This window comes from Urocitellus parryii, chromosome 14, assembly GCF_045843805.1.
Source record: "Urocitellus parryii isolate mUroPar1 chromosome 14, mUroPar1.hap1, whole genome shotgun sequence".
Taxonomy (NCBI): domain Eukaryota; kingdom Metazoa; phylum Chordata; class Mammalia; order Rodentia; family Sciuridae; genus Urocitellus; species Urocitellus parryii.
Window position 1 is genome coordinate 28,777,167 of NC_135544.1, and position 17,529 is coordinate 28,794,695.

A 17,529-nucleotide genomic window follows, 5' to 3' on the forward strand; every position below is an offset into this window, starting at 1 on the left:
CTTTTTTTTTTTTTTTGCAAGTTAGAAGCAGCCTTCAGAAGTGTCTGCTGCCCCTAGAGGGGCCTTTATTTGTATACATTTTTAGAGGTGTCTTTTCAGGTAGTTAATGGATAGCTTCAAAGCTCAAAACTTCTTTAATATAAAATATGATGATTCTTTAACATAATATGTGATTATTTCATAAAGTAACAAATTTCAAAGCACAAAATTTTGTTTGTGCTTGCACCCATCTCACTTACCCTTCTCTGAAAATTCCAGTACATGCCTTACAATTTAGTGGCATTGTAACTTTTTTACCCATTTTACCTGTGTCTTAAAGCTAGTGCCTCTTTTGGGCATACATCTCATTCACTGCTTCCCTTTCAAGCTTTTGCTAATTAGTTTAATTGCTAATTAGAGTAATAAATATCTTGTCCTCAGGTTATAAGGGGATATAATTAACTTCTTTAGCTTTGATTTGGCAGTTTTATCTCCATGTTTCTCAAAATCCTAAAGATTATATACCACTCAAAATTTAAACCTAACTAAAGGATTATTTAAATAAAAGTTTGTTATAAAATGATCCTCTAGAGCAGTGATTTTCAAAATGAGAATTGGGGTGGTGACCAAGACAGGTGGCCTGTCTTGAAGGGATACCATCTCCATATCCAAGCTAAACCCAGTCTCTTTCTTCAAACCTACCCTCTGGCCCCTCGCCTTCCATTTGCATGCATGGAACTGCTCTCTTCTCAGCCCTTGGATCCCCTTCCTCCTTTTCTACCACATACTGGTGCCTGTCAGACACTGTGCATCGTTGCTGAGGGGCTTCTCTCTTTTTTGCCTACCAAGCTGGTCTAGTACATGGGTTTCTATCTCGTCTCTCCCTGCATCCTGCTCTACATACTGCTTGAACTCCCTGCTCTTTCTAAAGCATTGCCTTGACCTTCACCACTTCTCTGTTGGAGAATGGCTCCAGGATGATGCTTCTCAAACTTTTAACCTGGACCAGAATCTTGACAAACCTGTTGAGACACCAGTTACTGGACTGCACCCCCAGGGTTTCTGATTTAGCCCTGGTAATTCCCTTTCCTAACAAGTGCCAGGTGCTCCCCAGACTGAGGACTTTGACTGTAGGATGAGCCTGTGCTCCTCAGGTTCCAGGCTTCCTCCTGCCTGTCCATTTTGACTTCTTCCAGACTCTTCTCAGCCAAGGATCCTTGGAGTCTCTTTGGTCACTCACGGGCAAGACTTAGGCTCCTTCAGAACAAGCTTATGTCTTGTTCCCCTGAATCGCATCGGCCCCATTTACAGCCATGAGAACCACTCTGCAGAATATAGGAAACAGTTGTGCTTTTCCAAAGATACCATTGAGAAATGCCATCTTTGGAAGGTTGGTTCCATAGCTTGGCTATTGTGAATTGAGCTCCTATAAACATTGATGTGTCTGTGTCACTACAGTATGCTGATTTTAAGTCCTTTGGGTATAAGCTGAGGAGTGGGATGATTGGGTCAAATAGTGGCTCCATTGTACTCCATACTGCTCTCCAGAGTGGTTGTACCAGTTTGCAGTCCCATCAGCAATGTATGAGTGAACCTTTTCCCCTATACATTCATATTTTATAGGATCATTATTATTCAACTAAAAATAATCCTGGAAGTAGACATAGAATCTCAGAGATTAATAGTAATGCATGATACTATAAAGTGAAGATCTTTTTCTTACTTTGGATGCATGAAGAATAACTTCTTTGCTTTATAAAGTAACCTGTTGTAATTGATAAGTATGTTTACAGTCATGACTGTAATTATTAGAAAGTTTCTTCCAAGATAGAGAAGGCAGTATTATGATTAGCATACATTATTGAGTCATATTTATTCCATAAAAATATTATAAATCAAGAGTTAAACATGAGGGAAGGGGATATAGCTCAGTGGTAGAGCACTTGACTAGCATGTACAAGGCCCTGGGTCTCTGAGCTCAAGCCCTAACATAAAAAAAAAAAAAAAAAAATCCATGAATACAGACCTCGTCACCACATTGGTGCCTCCCTGGATTGTCTGGTTCCAGCTGCCTGTCCAGACTGTCTGTTCTTTGAGATCTTGCTCTTTGACCTCTGCTTCATAAGTTTTTCCTATTTTCTTTCATCAGACCTTAAACAGGAAATGATCCTTTCCACTTGTGGACAGTGCTTTCTTGTGGTACCAGAAGTTATCATATCACTGTATAATTTCCCTCACGAGTTTCCTGGCCATTGCACACGTGAAGGCCCTTTTCTGGAAAAAAAAAAAAAAAAAGTCTCCATTATCAGTTGTAGTTGAGCTTTTGTTTATCAGTCTATAAAGAATGCTTTTGGGATTCTTGTGGATACCCCTAGCAGTAATGACCCAGAGGCTCAACAGCTGCTCCTGCTACCGCATGAGGCTAGGAATGGTTGTCTTATCCTGGATTAGGAGCTGGTGTACATGGTGAATACACTCATGAGCCAGCAGATGAAGACAGATTAGAGAAGGGTGCTCAGCAATATCAAATCTCCACGCCTATTTATGTCGTCAATAAAACCAGTCCGGACTTGTGTCTGCACCTCTATATATTTTGTAGATGAAAATCTTACCTATCAGAGGCTCTACAAGAAACCAGAGTTCCTAATGGATTGTGTTGCAGTGAGCAGATAGAACAGTAGGAATGATCTTGAAAAGAACGCAGATGATAATATTACAGAGGTAACACTGAGTGGTGTGTCGTTTTCACCAGAAGAGTAGGCTTCTCTCCTCCGTCCTGTTGATGGCAGTGCTTTGAGGATTTTCACAGTGTCTGTCTGTGATGGTGGCAGTTTCCTTTTGTCCTCTTGCTCTCTTTAGCTGTGTCTGGCAGGACAGATGTTTGTAGATCTGTGAGCCTCTTGGCTTTTTCCTCGGTTTCCTGCCTTAGCTTTCCTTCCCTGGAGCCTGAACTTACCTCCCAGTGAAAGGCTGATTCATATGAGCACATCCACAAGTCCTGCCTGTCATTCATTCAGCAGATACTCATAAGCATAGATGATGGGGATGCCACGGGGGGCATGTGAGCTTTTCATTTATTTATGTTTAATTGACAGATAGAAATTGTATATACTCATGGTGGACCCTAGAAGGAATAAGTTCAGGAGTCTGTTTTACAATATGGTGACTATAGTTAATTATGATGTATCATAATTAACTATTGGAAATTGCCAGAAGAACGGACTTGAAGTGTCCTCACCCCAGATGATAAATATGGGAGGGAATGTACATGTTGATTAGCTTCATTGAGCCATTAAAACCTCATGTTGTAGGCTTTTTATTTTTCACCTCTAACATGCTCCTCTGCCTGTCTTCTTCAATAGGGTAGTGATGGTGCTCGAAGGTCCGCACTTCTTGACAGTGATGAGCCGTTGGTGTACTTCTATGAGGACGTCAGGACGCTATACGAAGGTTTCCAGAGGGGCATTCAGGTGTCAAGTAAGCCTCCACTGCATTTGTGTGACTAATGCTTAAATGTTGTTCACAAAGAAAGAGTTACCTTCTTTTTCCAAAAGGAACATTTGCTCTCATCTCTCACCTACTTAGCATTGCTCAAGCCCCTCTGTCTCTTCCTGTAGCTTGTCCAGAACCTGCCCCAAAGCTTGCTGGACCCTCCAGGTGTTCCCTGTGGTCCAGGAGGCTCCACAGCCAAATATGTCCCCCATTTTATGGAGAATCACATGTGCATGAGCTCCTGAAAGACTCTGAGGTCTCCTGCAGTAAAGAGTTTGATGAGGTCAAATCCAGCACTTTTCAAGCTTGCGGGCAAGACTATATTTTGAGAAAGAAATACTGACATCTCAAGGAAGCAGAGTTCTGTAAAAAGATACACTGGGAATGGGATTACCACATTGGCTCATAAGATTACCCTTAATTATTAACTGTGATGTTAAGAAGCCTGCTTCCCTTCCAACCTCTCTCCCTTGAATATATCCCTCAAGCAAGACCACCTCTGTTGTCTACCACCCGCAAGACTCTGTGCATTTTTTTTCTTCCTGATCACAAAGCCTATTCTTTCCACCCCCATCCAAGGTTGATGATGTATTTTCTCCCCGCAATACTAGGAATTGAATCCAGGGGAGCTTTATCACTGAGGCATGTCCGTAGCTCTATAATCATCAAATCATCATCATTATTTATGTTGAGACAGGGTCTCACTAAGTTGCCTAGGCTGGCCCCAAACTTGTGATCCTCTTGCCTCAGCCTTCTGAGCTCCTGGGATCATAGGTGTGCACCACCACACCTAACTCATGAAGTATTCTTATACGTCTTTAAAAACTTTCACTTCACCTGTTCTGTAAAATCTTCCTGGTTTGTTTTCACTCCTTGTGCCCAAGTAAGGCACATCTCCCCTTTTCCCTCCCAGTACCTCATGCCTGCTTCTGTAGTAAAAACCTCATGGTACAGAGATGTTTACCTGGCATCCTGCCCCATCATCCTGTGCTCCTGGAGAACGGGGCAGCCCTCAGTGAGCTCTTCTGTGGCCCATGTGTTACAATGTCTGCACACAGTGGACTCTCCATTAGTGTTTCCTCCATGAAGGAAGGAATGCCCTATTTTGTTTTAGTCATTTCATTTTTTCTGCTTTTACCAGGTTCCTGTATAGAAATGGTTTCTGGAATCCATGCTTTGTTATTTAAATCTTTTGTTTGTTAGCTAGATTGTAATCTTCTTAAAGTCAGGGACTGGGGGATATTGCTTTCTCTATCCTCCATAATCCCTTGCAAGCAATATACACTCAAGAAGTGCCTTGTTTTTTTGTTTGTTTTTTTTCTTCTTCTTGGTACGGGTACAGTTGGATTGCTCAGCTCATTGCATTGAACCTAGTCCTATAGCAGGTTCACCAAGCTCCACCACAAAGGGAAAGCAGACTTACCTGCTTATTATTTAATTTATGAGCTTTTTGAAAGTTAGTGTCAGAGTTTGTCTGTGATAGTAAATATCCACAACAAAAAGAGCAGCCAAGCATAAGTATGTGTAAAAATATCTATATATTTTTCCCATTGTTTGCAATGAATGGTACTCACTTAGGAGAATGGAGATGCACAGTGTACTTCTGACAAATTGAGTAACTTTTTGTTGTTGTTGTTACTATGCTGTTCTTGGAAAATGAAAGTTCTTCTATATGTGTTTTGGAGAAAAAGGAAAATAAGTTATCTTCATCTATACTGATTAAAGGAAGCTACTTTGCAAGTCACCCCCCCCCCCCCCGCCAGGAGCTTTTTTTTTTTTTTTTTTAAAAAAAAAAGGAACTCTCTTTTTTATATATTTATTTTTTTAGGTGTTGATGGACACAACACAATGCCTTTATTTTTATGTGGTGCTGAGAATTGAACCCAGGTCCCGCCCGTCCTAGGGGAGTGCTCTACTGCTGAGCCACAATCCCAGCCCCTCTGAGGAGCTTTATATTCTACACTTTAATTTTCTTGGGCTGCTCTAGGATTAAAGTATAAAGGAAGAGGAAAATCTAGCATTTGCATAAGGGGATCAGAAGTTTATGGGATGATGGGAGAAGCCAGCCTAACATTTTTAAAAATTGCATTTTAAAACTGCACTTAGGAACCTATTTGTAAAGGTGAAGTTCCCTGTTTATAAAAGCTCTTATCTAGCTGGGCAAGGTGGTGCATGCCTGTAATCCCAGAAACTCAGGAGGCTGAGGCAGGAGGATCGAGAGTTCAACATGTGCCAGCCTCAGCAGATTAGCGAGGCACTTACCATTGATTTTTAGCAACTCTGCAAGACCTTGTTTCTAAAATAAAAATATAAAAAACGGGCTGGGGATGTGGCTCAGTGGTTAAGCATCTCCGGTACCATTAAAAAAAACAAAACAAAACAAACAACCAAAAAAAAAAAAAACACTTATGCCTAGGTGCAGTTTAGTAGCACTTGGGGACACTAGAAAATGGTAAGGCCCAGGCCTCATCCTCATTCATTTATATCAAAGATTTTGTTAAGCAGGCCCAGTATATAGAACATTTTTTAAGTTCTGCAGGTGAGCCTCCGGCTTAACCACCACTGTGCTAGGGCTGGAGTCGGCATGCTTTTCCTGTAAAGGGCCAGACAGTAAATATTGTCGGCTTCTTGGGCTCTCTCGCTGCAGACGGGCAACTGGAGCCTCAGACAACATGTAAATGAATGAGTATGGCTGCGTGCCAGGGACACTGCATTTGCAAAAACAGGCAGTGGCTGTAGTTTGACCTGGCTCTTGGCTGTAGTTTGCCAATCTTGGTTCTTGAGGAATAAAATAATGTCATTTTATATGGTCAGTGTATTTTTCCCCCATCTGAAAGCAGCATCTGATAGAACTTGTTAGTCTTATACTGCCCTGACTTTATTTTATAGTCTGTGTAAATTGAAGAGGGTCTGAGAATAAGCTCTTTCTGTTTTCACCAGGATGGCTTTTAGGGGTGGCAAAGAAATCAGTGTCCAGCTTGTGTCTGCCCATCTTCATGGCTGGTGCTTCAAACTCCAGGGTATACATCCAGGTCATTGGGACCAGGCTCCTTCCTTCCCTGTGCTTGCTAGTCCCCAAAGCAAATGAAAACACCTTCACACATTCAAACCTGAAGCAGTGAAGCTAGGTGTGTAGTGATCTCTTTCTGCTTCTTTGGTACCTACATTGGAAGCAGAACGCATCCTGATACTTCTTAACTTTTGTTTTCACAAGTGCACCTCTATTACCCCTCACGTTGCGTCTTCTTCATTCATGTTCATCAGCAATCAAGACTTCACCCATGGGATGAGGGTTCCATGTGAGCCTAGCTGATACATTTGGTCATCAGAATTTGGGCACATCAAAAATGGTGTTTTCCTTTTCATATTCCGAGTTAGGAGTTTAAAGTTGAACTTTTAGAAAATATCAGGAAGATCTCTTCCTGAAAACCTATAGCAAGAGCTGAGGTTGTGGCTCAGCGGTAGAGCGCTCGCCTAGCACGTGCGAGGCCCTGGCTTCAATCCTCGGCACCACATAAAAATAAATAAAAATATTGAGTCCAACTACAACTAAAAAATGAATATTAAAAAAAGAAAGAAAAACCTATAGCAAGATCTACTTGCCACTGGTTTACTGACTCCTAGTCTAAACCAATAGGGTGCTTAAAGAGAATTTCATAAGTTTGTCTTTAAAAGTTATATTTGCCTTTTCTTTTCTATTTCTCTCCCTCTCCTTCCTTATTTAAGAAACAAAGCAAATAAACAAGCACACACACACACACACACACAAAAAAATCAAAATGCAGGAAGAAAACATTTCTAACCAGAAATCCGTGTTTCTAATTTGAAGGCTAAAGTAGATTCTACCTTATATTTTATAGAATAAGATAAGATGCAGATTAAAACACAGGAATATTTATACATATAAGCCATCTTGCTTTATTGTTGTTTTTTCCTGTTTTAGATGATGGCCCTTGTTTAGGCTCTCGGAAGCCAGACCAACCCTATGAGTGGCTTTCCTATAAACAGGTGAGTTCCACACTAAGAGCTATTCATGCATGCTGTAGAAGGAGCTTTCCAGGGCTGGGATGTTTGTGTATGTGCTGGACTAGCTCCAAGCTTTTGGATAAACATGGAGCATTCATGGAGAAACTTGACACAAAGATTCAGTGGGAAAACGTGTTAAGTAATTTAACTGGTGGTCTAAAGCACTTCATTTTAAAACCAGTGCAGATGCATTGTGAAATGCACTATCATTTAAAAAAAAAACAAAAAACTCTAGAAACTACCTGAAGCATGTGACTCCTCCCCAGACCTCTGGGGAAGTAGGATTACTTCTCTCTGTTTGAGGGGTACAAGTAAATTTAGATACCCCAATAGGGAATATCCCTCTCATTTGATAGACATGGAAATCATGCCCTAGGAAGAGATGTGACTCGCCCAAGGTCACAGCTGATCAGTAGCAGAACCAGGATCAAAAGTGAGGTCTGCAGCCAACTTCTGTAGGGTTCTTCTAGGCATCATACTGACCCTCCAAGTTGTCCTTGGTCATCTCTCTATGAGTGTGGCATTTAGCCCCAGCACTGCTGTAGGGAAGAGCACAGATGTTCAGAGAAGACACCTGCCATACCATATGAACACAAAGGAACTGGGGTCTGGGTATTTTTACTCTGGTCACTATCTAGGTGCCGCTGACGGGTGGCTTTAACTGTTCAGCAGTTTGTGAGTATGAGCGACAGGTCACAGAGCAGGAAGCCATTACTTTTTATTTTTGTTATGATTGCACCAAATCTAGATGTCATTGCTTTTCCCTGGTCCAACCCCAAGGACAGGCAGGCACAGCTGCGAGCATTTGTTTCCCTCCAGCTGTCCAGGAAACGGCTGTCAGTCAGTCCCTGGACTCCCGGGTCCCTGCTCCAGGGCTAGGTCAACTGTGACAATTCATGAATACAAATTAATTTCCTCCCTCTATGTTTTGTGCAAAAGGTGTTTTTAGTAGTTGGTCTGTCTGAGGGTGTGTCTGTAAAGGGAGTTGTCATTTGGAACCGCAAAGCACAGCCACAAACACAGGGTTACTTCCCTCCTTGGAAAGTGCAGGACTGCGCAAGGCTCCTCGGGAGGAGTATTTGTCTCTCTCAAGAGAAAAAAGATGAAAGGACTCACCACACCTCGCCCAAGGAGCTGTAACTCAGGTGACCCAAGGGATTTCCCTGTTTTTATTTTTGCCTGACCAAAGCCAGAAGGTGGTTTCCTATCCAAATTGTAGTTTCCAAGATCCCTCATTTCCACAAGTGGTTGAAAAACATGGTTTGTGTTGGACCCATAACACAGAATTGGTGAGCACTTACTGGACTGGCTGGAAGAGAGATGCAATGTCCATTGCAGATTGGGTTTTCAAGGCAGATTGAAAATCACCAGGGTTTCTCAAGGTGTTAATCTCTGATTTGAACATTTCAGTCAGAGACTGGTGAAGATGTAAAACTGGACTTAACTGAAGCCAATTTGTAGATTTAAATCGTTTTGTTGGTTGTTTTTTTTCCCTTTTACTAGCTCAGTTAATCTGACCTAAGATAAGGACCCATCTTTCTAGAAATAAAAATAGATGCATATTGTCTGGATAAACTCTGCCAGCAATTGCAGGCATTTCTCAGGTTCCAAGCCCTTGAATGCAACCAAGAGCTGTGAACGAGGCCACAGAGTAGAAGGTACTAAGCCTGTTCATTGCTACCCTGCTGTCACCCCAGCTGTGTCAGTCTGATTCCCATTGGCAGGGCTGGGATGGCACCATGTGCCAGATCCAACAGGATTCCTGGCAGGGACAGGTGTGGCTACATTTCCTATGGGCATGGGTGTGCTTTGAAAGTACTCTTGAGAATTCATCAATTGAGAATAAAGAAAAGAATGCCAAATATTAAGATTTAAAAAAAATATTTAGTTAATTGGAGGTAGGAAAGGGTAAAGACAAGCTTGGGTATATAGCACTGGCTAATTTTTGTGACTCTACCTAGTTTTACTTCTTTGTCATAATAATATGCAAGTTTGTACTTACTCATGTTGTTTATCACTGTTACTAAAACTACCCTGTTTGATCGGTTTCTCATGTATTTACCTAGCTATGTTGCATTTCCTTAGAGATTTACCACCATTTACTTAGCCATCCAGTCACTGGTTTCCCCACCCCCTAGAGTTTTTTAATAATATATATTTTGAAATATATATCTTTGTATGTAAAGCTTTTTAAAACTTCCTTCTAAAATTGAATTATTTACCAAGAATAAATTCTCAAGAATGGAACAACTGAGTCCAGGGATAAGAGCTTGCTGTTATATTTTTTTTAAGTCTCAAAAAACTTGCTGCTTCTGTTTAGAACAAAGGACAAGTTTTGGCTACTTTGTTGTTCTTTATAAGCACAAAAAAGCAAAAACAAAACTATGTCCCTGTATTGCTTCTGCAACTTTGTAAAAACTAAAATAGAAAAAAGAAATAGACAAGAAGCTAACATCTCATCCTCTGTGAACCTGCCACAGTTTAAAGGATAATAATTTGCTTTGCAGAAGGAACCTTATGATCAGTTTTTGCATTTTGCAAAAATTTAAAACAAAGAGCTACCTCCCCTTTTCTGCTCAGCTCTGCTTTCTGACTGAGATACGAGTCTGTCACCTAGTAAGCTTTGTTCCTTGAGAGGGGACCTGATTCTCTTTTCTGATTTATTTATTTTTCCTCCTCATTCATTTCAGGTGGCAGAAATGGCAGAGTGCATAGGCTCGGCGCTGCTCCACAAGGGATTCAAGCCCTCTCCAGACCAGTTCATTGGCATCTTTGCTCAAAATAGACCTGAGGTATTAACCGTTAGTCACTTACTGGACAGGGGTTTGAGAGTCCTAAACCAAGGGTAGGAGCCAGAATTCACACCTACTTCTACTCGAGACCAGATTTTGTGGTCTGATTTCTGCTGAGAATATGACATTGTGTAATGCCTTAGAAAGTTAAATGTACAGAAACCTAAACCAGGGCTTTCTAAACCTTTAAAAGAAAAAAAAAAATATATATATATATATCCATTTACCCCATTATTATTCGTTTTTATCTTTATTTTTCAAAACTGGATCCCCAAACAAAATTCTTAGAACAAATATCTAACAAAGTCTTCTCACTTTAAAGTTTACATCTATGATTAGAAAAATAGCACTAACAAATTATGGAGAAAACTTGAATACATTTTGTTAATAGAAACGTCTCACTTTTTTTTTTTTTTTTCTTTTCTGAAAGGTCTGAAACTTTCCCTCTGGTCAGATTTCAAAATTGAAAATATTACAGGCCCCGGGGAAAGTACCTCCCTATGAACTAGCCTTCCTGTAGACACGCAGCCTGTTATTTGGCTATCAAGTCCTGTGCATGGTGCTTCAGGAAACCATTGTATGAAAGTGAATTTAAATGAGAGGCCCTTTTATAGGTGTTGCTTACATTGTTAGTCAACAGAGTAATGGCACAGCTGGCTTGGAAAAATTCAAGCCTCTGGCTTAAATCAAATGTATTCTTATACCTTCTTGGGTCCAAAAGCATATTGGCTCAATCCCTGTTCTACTTCCTATTTTATAAATTAATGGCTTCTTGGGGGTTTTAACTTCTGCCAAGAAGAAAAACAGCATTCTCCACAGCTGAACTGTGGTGAAGCTCATGGAATTTGGTTTCTTTCATTACAAATGAACACATCCAAAATTTTTGTGTTAGTGGAATTTTATCATGAATATGTAACTGCAAAACGTATTCCTTACTTCAAGAAGTAGACTCTTGGGCTGGGGTTGTGGCTCAGCAGTAGAGTACCTGCCTCGCACATGTGAGGCACCGGGTCCGATCCTCAGGACCACATTAATAAATAAATAAATAAATAAATAAACAAACAAACAAATAAATAAATAAATAAATGTATTGTGACCATCTATAACTAGGAAAATATTACAAAGAAGAAGGCTCCTTTCTATATTTATGAGTTACTTCAACTACCTACTATATGCCAGATACTGTGTGAGGCACCAAGGCAACAAAGCAACTTGGATCTTTTTCCTGCAATACCATATAAGGGAACACAGACCCAGAAGAAGAGGCTTTAGCTGTAATGTAGTAACTGTGGCCACAGGACAGGATTATGGGAGGTCAGTCAAGAAGGGCTTCCTGGGGAGGATGTCCAAGTAGATACTTTAAGGACATAGTGGTGAGGGGGCCAGAGGCATTGCAGGAGCAACACGTGTTCACATCCAGTAGCATGTCTGTGTCAGGGAGTGAAGCCCTTCACGGTGGTGGAGTTTGGAGTGACAGGATAAGAGGCAGGGAAGTGAGGACCCTGTAAGGCACATGTGCTTGAGGCGCTTGGACCTGACCTCCAGGCTAGAAACTTAACATCGATTCCAGGAAAAAACAAAACCCCCACAAAATCCTACTTCCGGGTCAAGTGAGGGTGAGCGCTTGTGTTCCCTTCCCACGCGGCTGTGCCTTCATCTGTGTCCTGTGTCCAAGTCCTGCAAATAGTTTCATTTGAAAAGTACAGCCAGAGGCATTGGGGTGCCCCGCCAGGGGTCATAAGTGAAAGAGTAACCATGTTGCACTTGTCTTGAAAGTAGGTCAGCTGCCCTGGGGCAGATAAGTTTAGTGGCAAGATGACCAGTTACTGTATCATTTCTTTCCTTCATCACTTTTCTGGAGAAATCTTGTCAAAATAAACACACATATGTGTATGTGTGTCCTCCTTCCCCTGTTCCCAAGCACTGCTGCCAGGCAGAACCTCCTTAACCTCCACAGCCACTGTTTGGCCAAGAACCCTTCGTGGCTCTGCAGGGCCTATGGACTAGAGCCAGACTCCGCCAGAGCGCAGACTGACCAGCCAGTGCTTTTGATCATCTGTTGAAAGCCTTTGTCATCCTTTGTCCTTCTCCCAACCCGTCTCCAAACTGCATCTTTTGCAAAGGGCAGACTCGGGTTCCTCCTGGTAAAGGTCTTGGCAACTTCCTAGAGCCTGTGATAAGCATTCTCCAGTGAGTCACTCACTGTCTTGTACTGTCAATGACCTTTCTGCATTTGCCTCCATTCTTCAGACAGATTGTAATTTCTTTTTTTTTTTTTTTGATGGACACGATATCTTTATTTTTATGTGGTGCTAAGGATCGAACTCAGTGCCTCACACGTGCAAAGCAGGCGCTATACCACTGAGCTACAGTTTCCAGCCCTGTCATTTCTTTTTAAGAAGGGAGCAAGTGTTTTATTTCCATTTGAATCCCTTATGGCACCTGGCACAGAGTAGCAGATACACAGAGTATTGTCCTCCTTAGAGTGATTGCCATATGACATCTCGGTTTCTCTCCCCATCCTTTTCTGTTTAGTGGGTGATTATTGAACAGGGATGCTTCACTTACTCAATGGTGGTCGTTCCCCTTTACGATACCCTTGGAGCTGAAGCCATCACGTACATAGTCAACAAAGGTAAGTCTGTGACCTTTGGCTGGATACTGGCCTAGTTACTGGTTAAATTCAGTGTCTCTGCAATTGCACATCTGATCTGACATATGTACTTTTGTACATATGTATATGTACTTTTCCATTCAAAGGATGCAGCACTTACAGTATCCTTGTGTCCGATACCATGCAGTCGAGCTTTTGGTATCCTAGAGCTTATTCTTGACCATCTCTCTTTGTTTACAGCTGAGCTCTCTCTGATTTTTGCTGACAAGCCAGACAAGGCCAATCTCTTACTGGATGGTGTAGAAAATAAGTTGACACCAGGCCTTAAAATCATAGTTCTCATGGACACCTTTGGCAGTGATTTGGTGGAACGGGGCAAGAAGTGTGGCGTGGAAGTCATCAGCATGAAGGCAATGGAGGTGAGTCCCTCGCCCACCCCACTTTTCTGAAGGGTTAGGCATGACATGCAGTGCCACCATGCAGTCCCCATGCTGGCCAGTTGTCTTTGCAGCCTGGTAAAGACATAAGGCAGAAATTCCTTCTTTTTGGTACCTGGGATTGAATCTGGGGGTGCTTAACCCCTAAGCCACATCCCTAGCCCTTTTTAATTTTTCTTTTTTTTTTTTTTTTTTTTTAATTTAGAGACAATGCCTCTCCAGGTTGCTTAGGGCCTCAGTAAGTTGCTGACATTGGCTTTGAACTTGAATCCTCCTGCCTCAGCCTCCCAAGCTGCTGGAAGTTCAGGCATACACCACTGTGCCCAGCTAGAAACTCCCATCTTATCACTGAAAAGAAGGGTTCTGTGGCATGCCCATGTTAGTAGTACATCACATCTCACAGGAGTTCTCACTCGAGAGTGAGTTGCAATGCCCGTATTTATTCCAGAGCACTGGCAGGCCATGCCAGTCAATGCCAGAGCTATGAATTTCAGCTCAAGACAGTTGTGGAAGTTTTAAGTTTGTCTTCTTTACAGGGTCTTTTCCTTACTGATTTGTCTCTGAAAGTGAGCCAGATACAGAAATCTGCCTCATGGTTCTTTTCCCCAGGTTGACTGTATTATAGAGTCCTGGTGAATTTCCAGCATAGATGTTTGATTGGGCTTGTTTTCATACTCAGGATCCACAGTAAGCCCAACTTTATAAGTAACCATTCTAGGAGAGTGAGTGTGGTCCATGTGAACCGATCCCTCCAATTGGACTTGGATTAGAGTTCAAGGGAGCTGGCAAGAGAATGTCTCTTTTCACACATCATAGGAAATAGTAGGCTAAAGAGAGGAAGTCCTGCTCTTTCTCTGAAGACATTGTAAGTATTTTTATGAAACTATTATAAATAGGGTTTTAAATTTTTATTTATAGTTCTCTCCCTTCTACAAAGACTTTGGGGCTACAAAGAAGGACCTAGAGAGCCTTTCCTGAGGAATCTTGCAGTCGTAGGGAAAGTCATTGTCCTAACAGAACCTTCCACCTCATGTGTACACACACACACAAACACACAAACTAAAACGCTGAGCAACTTGCAACATGACTCCATATGCATTCATGGCTGTGCTTTGTGGTTTAATTGGTGTTTTAGCTAACTTTTTACCTAGCTTCTCCCCAGTTTTCTTTTTTTTTTTTTTTTTTACTTATAACCCCCCCATCTTCCCTTCTATCTTCTCCCCCAAGACACACACACACACAGAGAAGTAGTTTTGTCTTTGTGATTGCTGCATGATAAAAATTAATTTTAAAAGATATTACATCATAATATAAAGTTCATACTAAATCTTAGCTTATAAAAAACATTGTTTGACATTTACCTGCCTGATACGATTTGTGCATTTAAAACACAATTGTAAGCAAAAGATGACGGTTTGAAAACATGAATTTAAAATTAGGATTGTGGTTGATCATGGGATCAAGTAAAAGTCTATTTTTATCAGGCCAAACATGGAAACATTGGCATTTGGAAGGTGGAAGGTTTGCATTTTTTTTAGTATTTTAATGACAAAAATATAGTTGAAAGAAGTGTACAGGAGAGAGCCAGCCATAGTCCCATCGACAAGAGTTTATTTATTAAAATTTCAACAAATTTGCTATATCACATATAATTCTATCAACCCTTTGCTGTACACATTCATCGATACATTTTTTTATGCATTTTCAGTAGGTTACCGATTTCATTTCCCCTAAATACTTAAAGAGCGTTTATTATTAATTAGAACTCAGGTTTATTTATGGCTTGTTTTTAACTTCAAAATGGCAACATTTTTATTTCTTTTTGTTTTTGGACATAATGCCTTAATTTTATTCATTTATTTTTTTTATGTGTTGCTGAGGATCGAACCCAGTGCCTCAAACATGCTAGGCAAGTGCTCTGCCACTGAGCCACAACCCCAGCCCTTGCTATATTTCTTTTAAATGATGACAAGGCAGAATTAAGGCTATGAAATGTCCATGGGAAATGATGCTCTAATTTATCCAATATTTATCCCTCAAAAATAAAAAGCCAAGTTGCTTTTTAACTATTGCTTTATTTCACTTGATGTCAATTTTTAAAGAATTGAAGATCTTCAGAAGTTATGTAAGAATTTTGGATAGATGAGTAGAAATTTAGAGCTCATAAAGATTTATTTTGAAGAAAGATTTACAGAATTATCATTGCTTGAACTCCTACCTTACTTCTAATTGGATATCAACATATCTGTTTTTAATCGTCTTTCATGTATATAATTTAAAATGTGATTAAGATTTAAAATCCTGTGCCTGGTGAAGCCCGCTGAGCCTGAGCACACCCGTCTAATTTCCATTTTATGATAGACTGCTTGCTCCATGTGCTCACTCAAGCTGTTCAGTTTTAATAGGAAAAGATTATAAATAGTTCATTTTGGAAATTAATGGATATGAAAGTGCCTTAATGTAGCAGACTGAGCCACATCAGTGATAGTCACTGGAAGCCTGCATTGGCAACTGCTGCATTCCTTTCTGAGGAACCTTTCTGTAGGGACCTTTGTGTCATTTGAGGAAGTGGTTTCTGTTGTGGTCTGATTTATAATGGGAGGCTCCTAAGTCCTCTCCCCTCTCTGTGAGTGAAGTGCAGGTATTTGGACCTTACTAAAAAGGCTAGCAGCTAAATCTGACAGAGGTTGGTTTCTCTCCCCGGCTGAAGATGTCAGTTCCACAGAGCCAGGTGGTCAGGTGGCGCTGCACTCTGAATCACGGAGGGTGCAGAAGATCTGCCGTTCTTTGGTTATTGCCGGGAGCAGGCCTTCTTAAAGGCTGTAATAAGAAATATGAGTGAGCACCGAAATACCATTTAAAAAAGACTCTGATTGCTGTCTCTTGAATAAATTCTAAAATCTTTCAAAGGCCTGTCCTATTACCTCTTAGGTAGTTTGTTGTTGTTGTTGTTCATTTTTATGTGGTGCCAGGGATTGAACCCAGTGCCTGACACATGCTAGTCAAGCGCTCTACCACTGAGCCACAACCCTGGTCCCCTCTTAGGTAGTTTTATAGAAGAAAGGAGATAACTAGAAAATGGATTCTTAGAATCGTAAATATTTTGGTTCTAATTAATTAAAAGTACTATAGTTTATTTAACGCAAAAATTATGATGTCTTTGAACTAGCTGGGAGTGCACTGCACTTCTCAGGAAAGGCAGCTTCAAATGACTTCATGTGACCTTACTCTTTATAGTTGGACAACAACGATTCCACTTAAGACTTTTTTTTTCTTTTCTCTTGTAATCAAGGACCTCGGAAGAGCCAACAAAAGGAAACCCAAGGTATGTACGCTGTTTTAGACCAAGTCACAACCCTCTCTGAAGTTTATAATATCTAGTCATATGGAGATTATTAGAAAGTTTGGGTGATAATTTATGTCTGATTGTTTTCCATTTTGATTTATACCATTTTTTTTTAAATCTTCAGCCTCCAGCACCTGAAGATCTTGCAGTAATTTGTTTCACAAGTGGAACTACAGGTAAATTTCAAGATGGAGTTGCTCCTGTGTGGTATCTAAAAGTCTGTACTCTCAACCCCCCTTTTTGAATGACTTATTAGCTAATTACAGGTGGACTGAAAGAAAGCAAGAGAGACAGGTGGTTCAAGTGCTGTCTTCTTGTTGCTCTCTTTGATGCTCTTGGGGCCGTGTGTTCACACAGACATGTATTGAAGGTGATGTTAGACCTTCATCTTGGGTCACCCATCTTGCTAGGGCAAACTATTGGTTGGTGTCTCCTGGAAATAAAATTCTTGATTTTTCTTCTCTTACCGATACACATCTGCTAAAATTTGTCTATATGAATGAGGATTGTTTAAAGATGACTTTAAGATAGTACGTTTCATTGAAAGGATTACGGGTTACTCAAGAATTGAATGTTACTCAACATTTGGCTCTCATGGGTGGATCTAACAGGAGAGGAATTTGAAACCTAAATTATACAGGGCTTCTACCATTCTTTGATGAAGTGCCTGTCCTTTGACTTTGTTCTGTTTTCTGTGTGCTCCGCAGGCAACCCCAAAGGAGCAATGATCACTCACCAGAATGTCATGTGCGACTGTTCGGCTTTTGTGAAAGTGACAGAGGTAAAATTTTGGAGGGTGTCATCTCCCTTCACGTTTATTCATTGGCATTAGGCCTTGGGAGT

At 40.8% G+C, this 17,529-nt stretch overlaps 1 protein-coding gene across 3 annotated transcripts in view; it reads left to right on the plus strand.

Moving 5' to 3' along the window:
- Acsl1 (acyl-CoA synthetase long chain family member 1) overlaps window positions 1-17,529 on the plus strand; it is a 59,258-nt gene that overhangs the window by 25,562 nt on the left and 16,167 nt on the right. For all 3 annotated transcript variants that reach the window (XM_077792573.1, XM_077792575.1, XM_077792574.1), the window contains 8 exons: window positions 3,342-3,456; window positions 7,415-7,479; window positions 10,188-10,289; window positions 12,825-12,924; window positions 13,144-13,322; window positions 16,633-16,665; window positions 16,811-16,862; window positions 17,394-17,467. In XM_077792573.1, coding sequence (XP_077648699.1) covers window positions 3,342-3,456; window positions 7,415-7,479; window positions 10,188-10,289; window positions 12,825-12,924; window positions 13,144-13,322; window positions 16,633-16,665; window positions 16,811-16,862; window positions 17,394-17,467 — 720 coding nt within the window. The remainder of the gene's footprint in view (window positions 1-3,341; window positions 3,457-7,414; window positions 7,480-10,187; window positions 10,290-12,824; window positions 12,925-13,143; window positions 13,323-16,632; window positions 16,666-16,810; window positions 16,863-17,393; window positions 17,468-17,529) is intronic.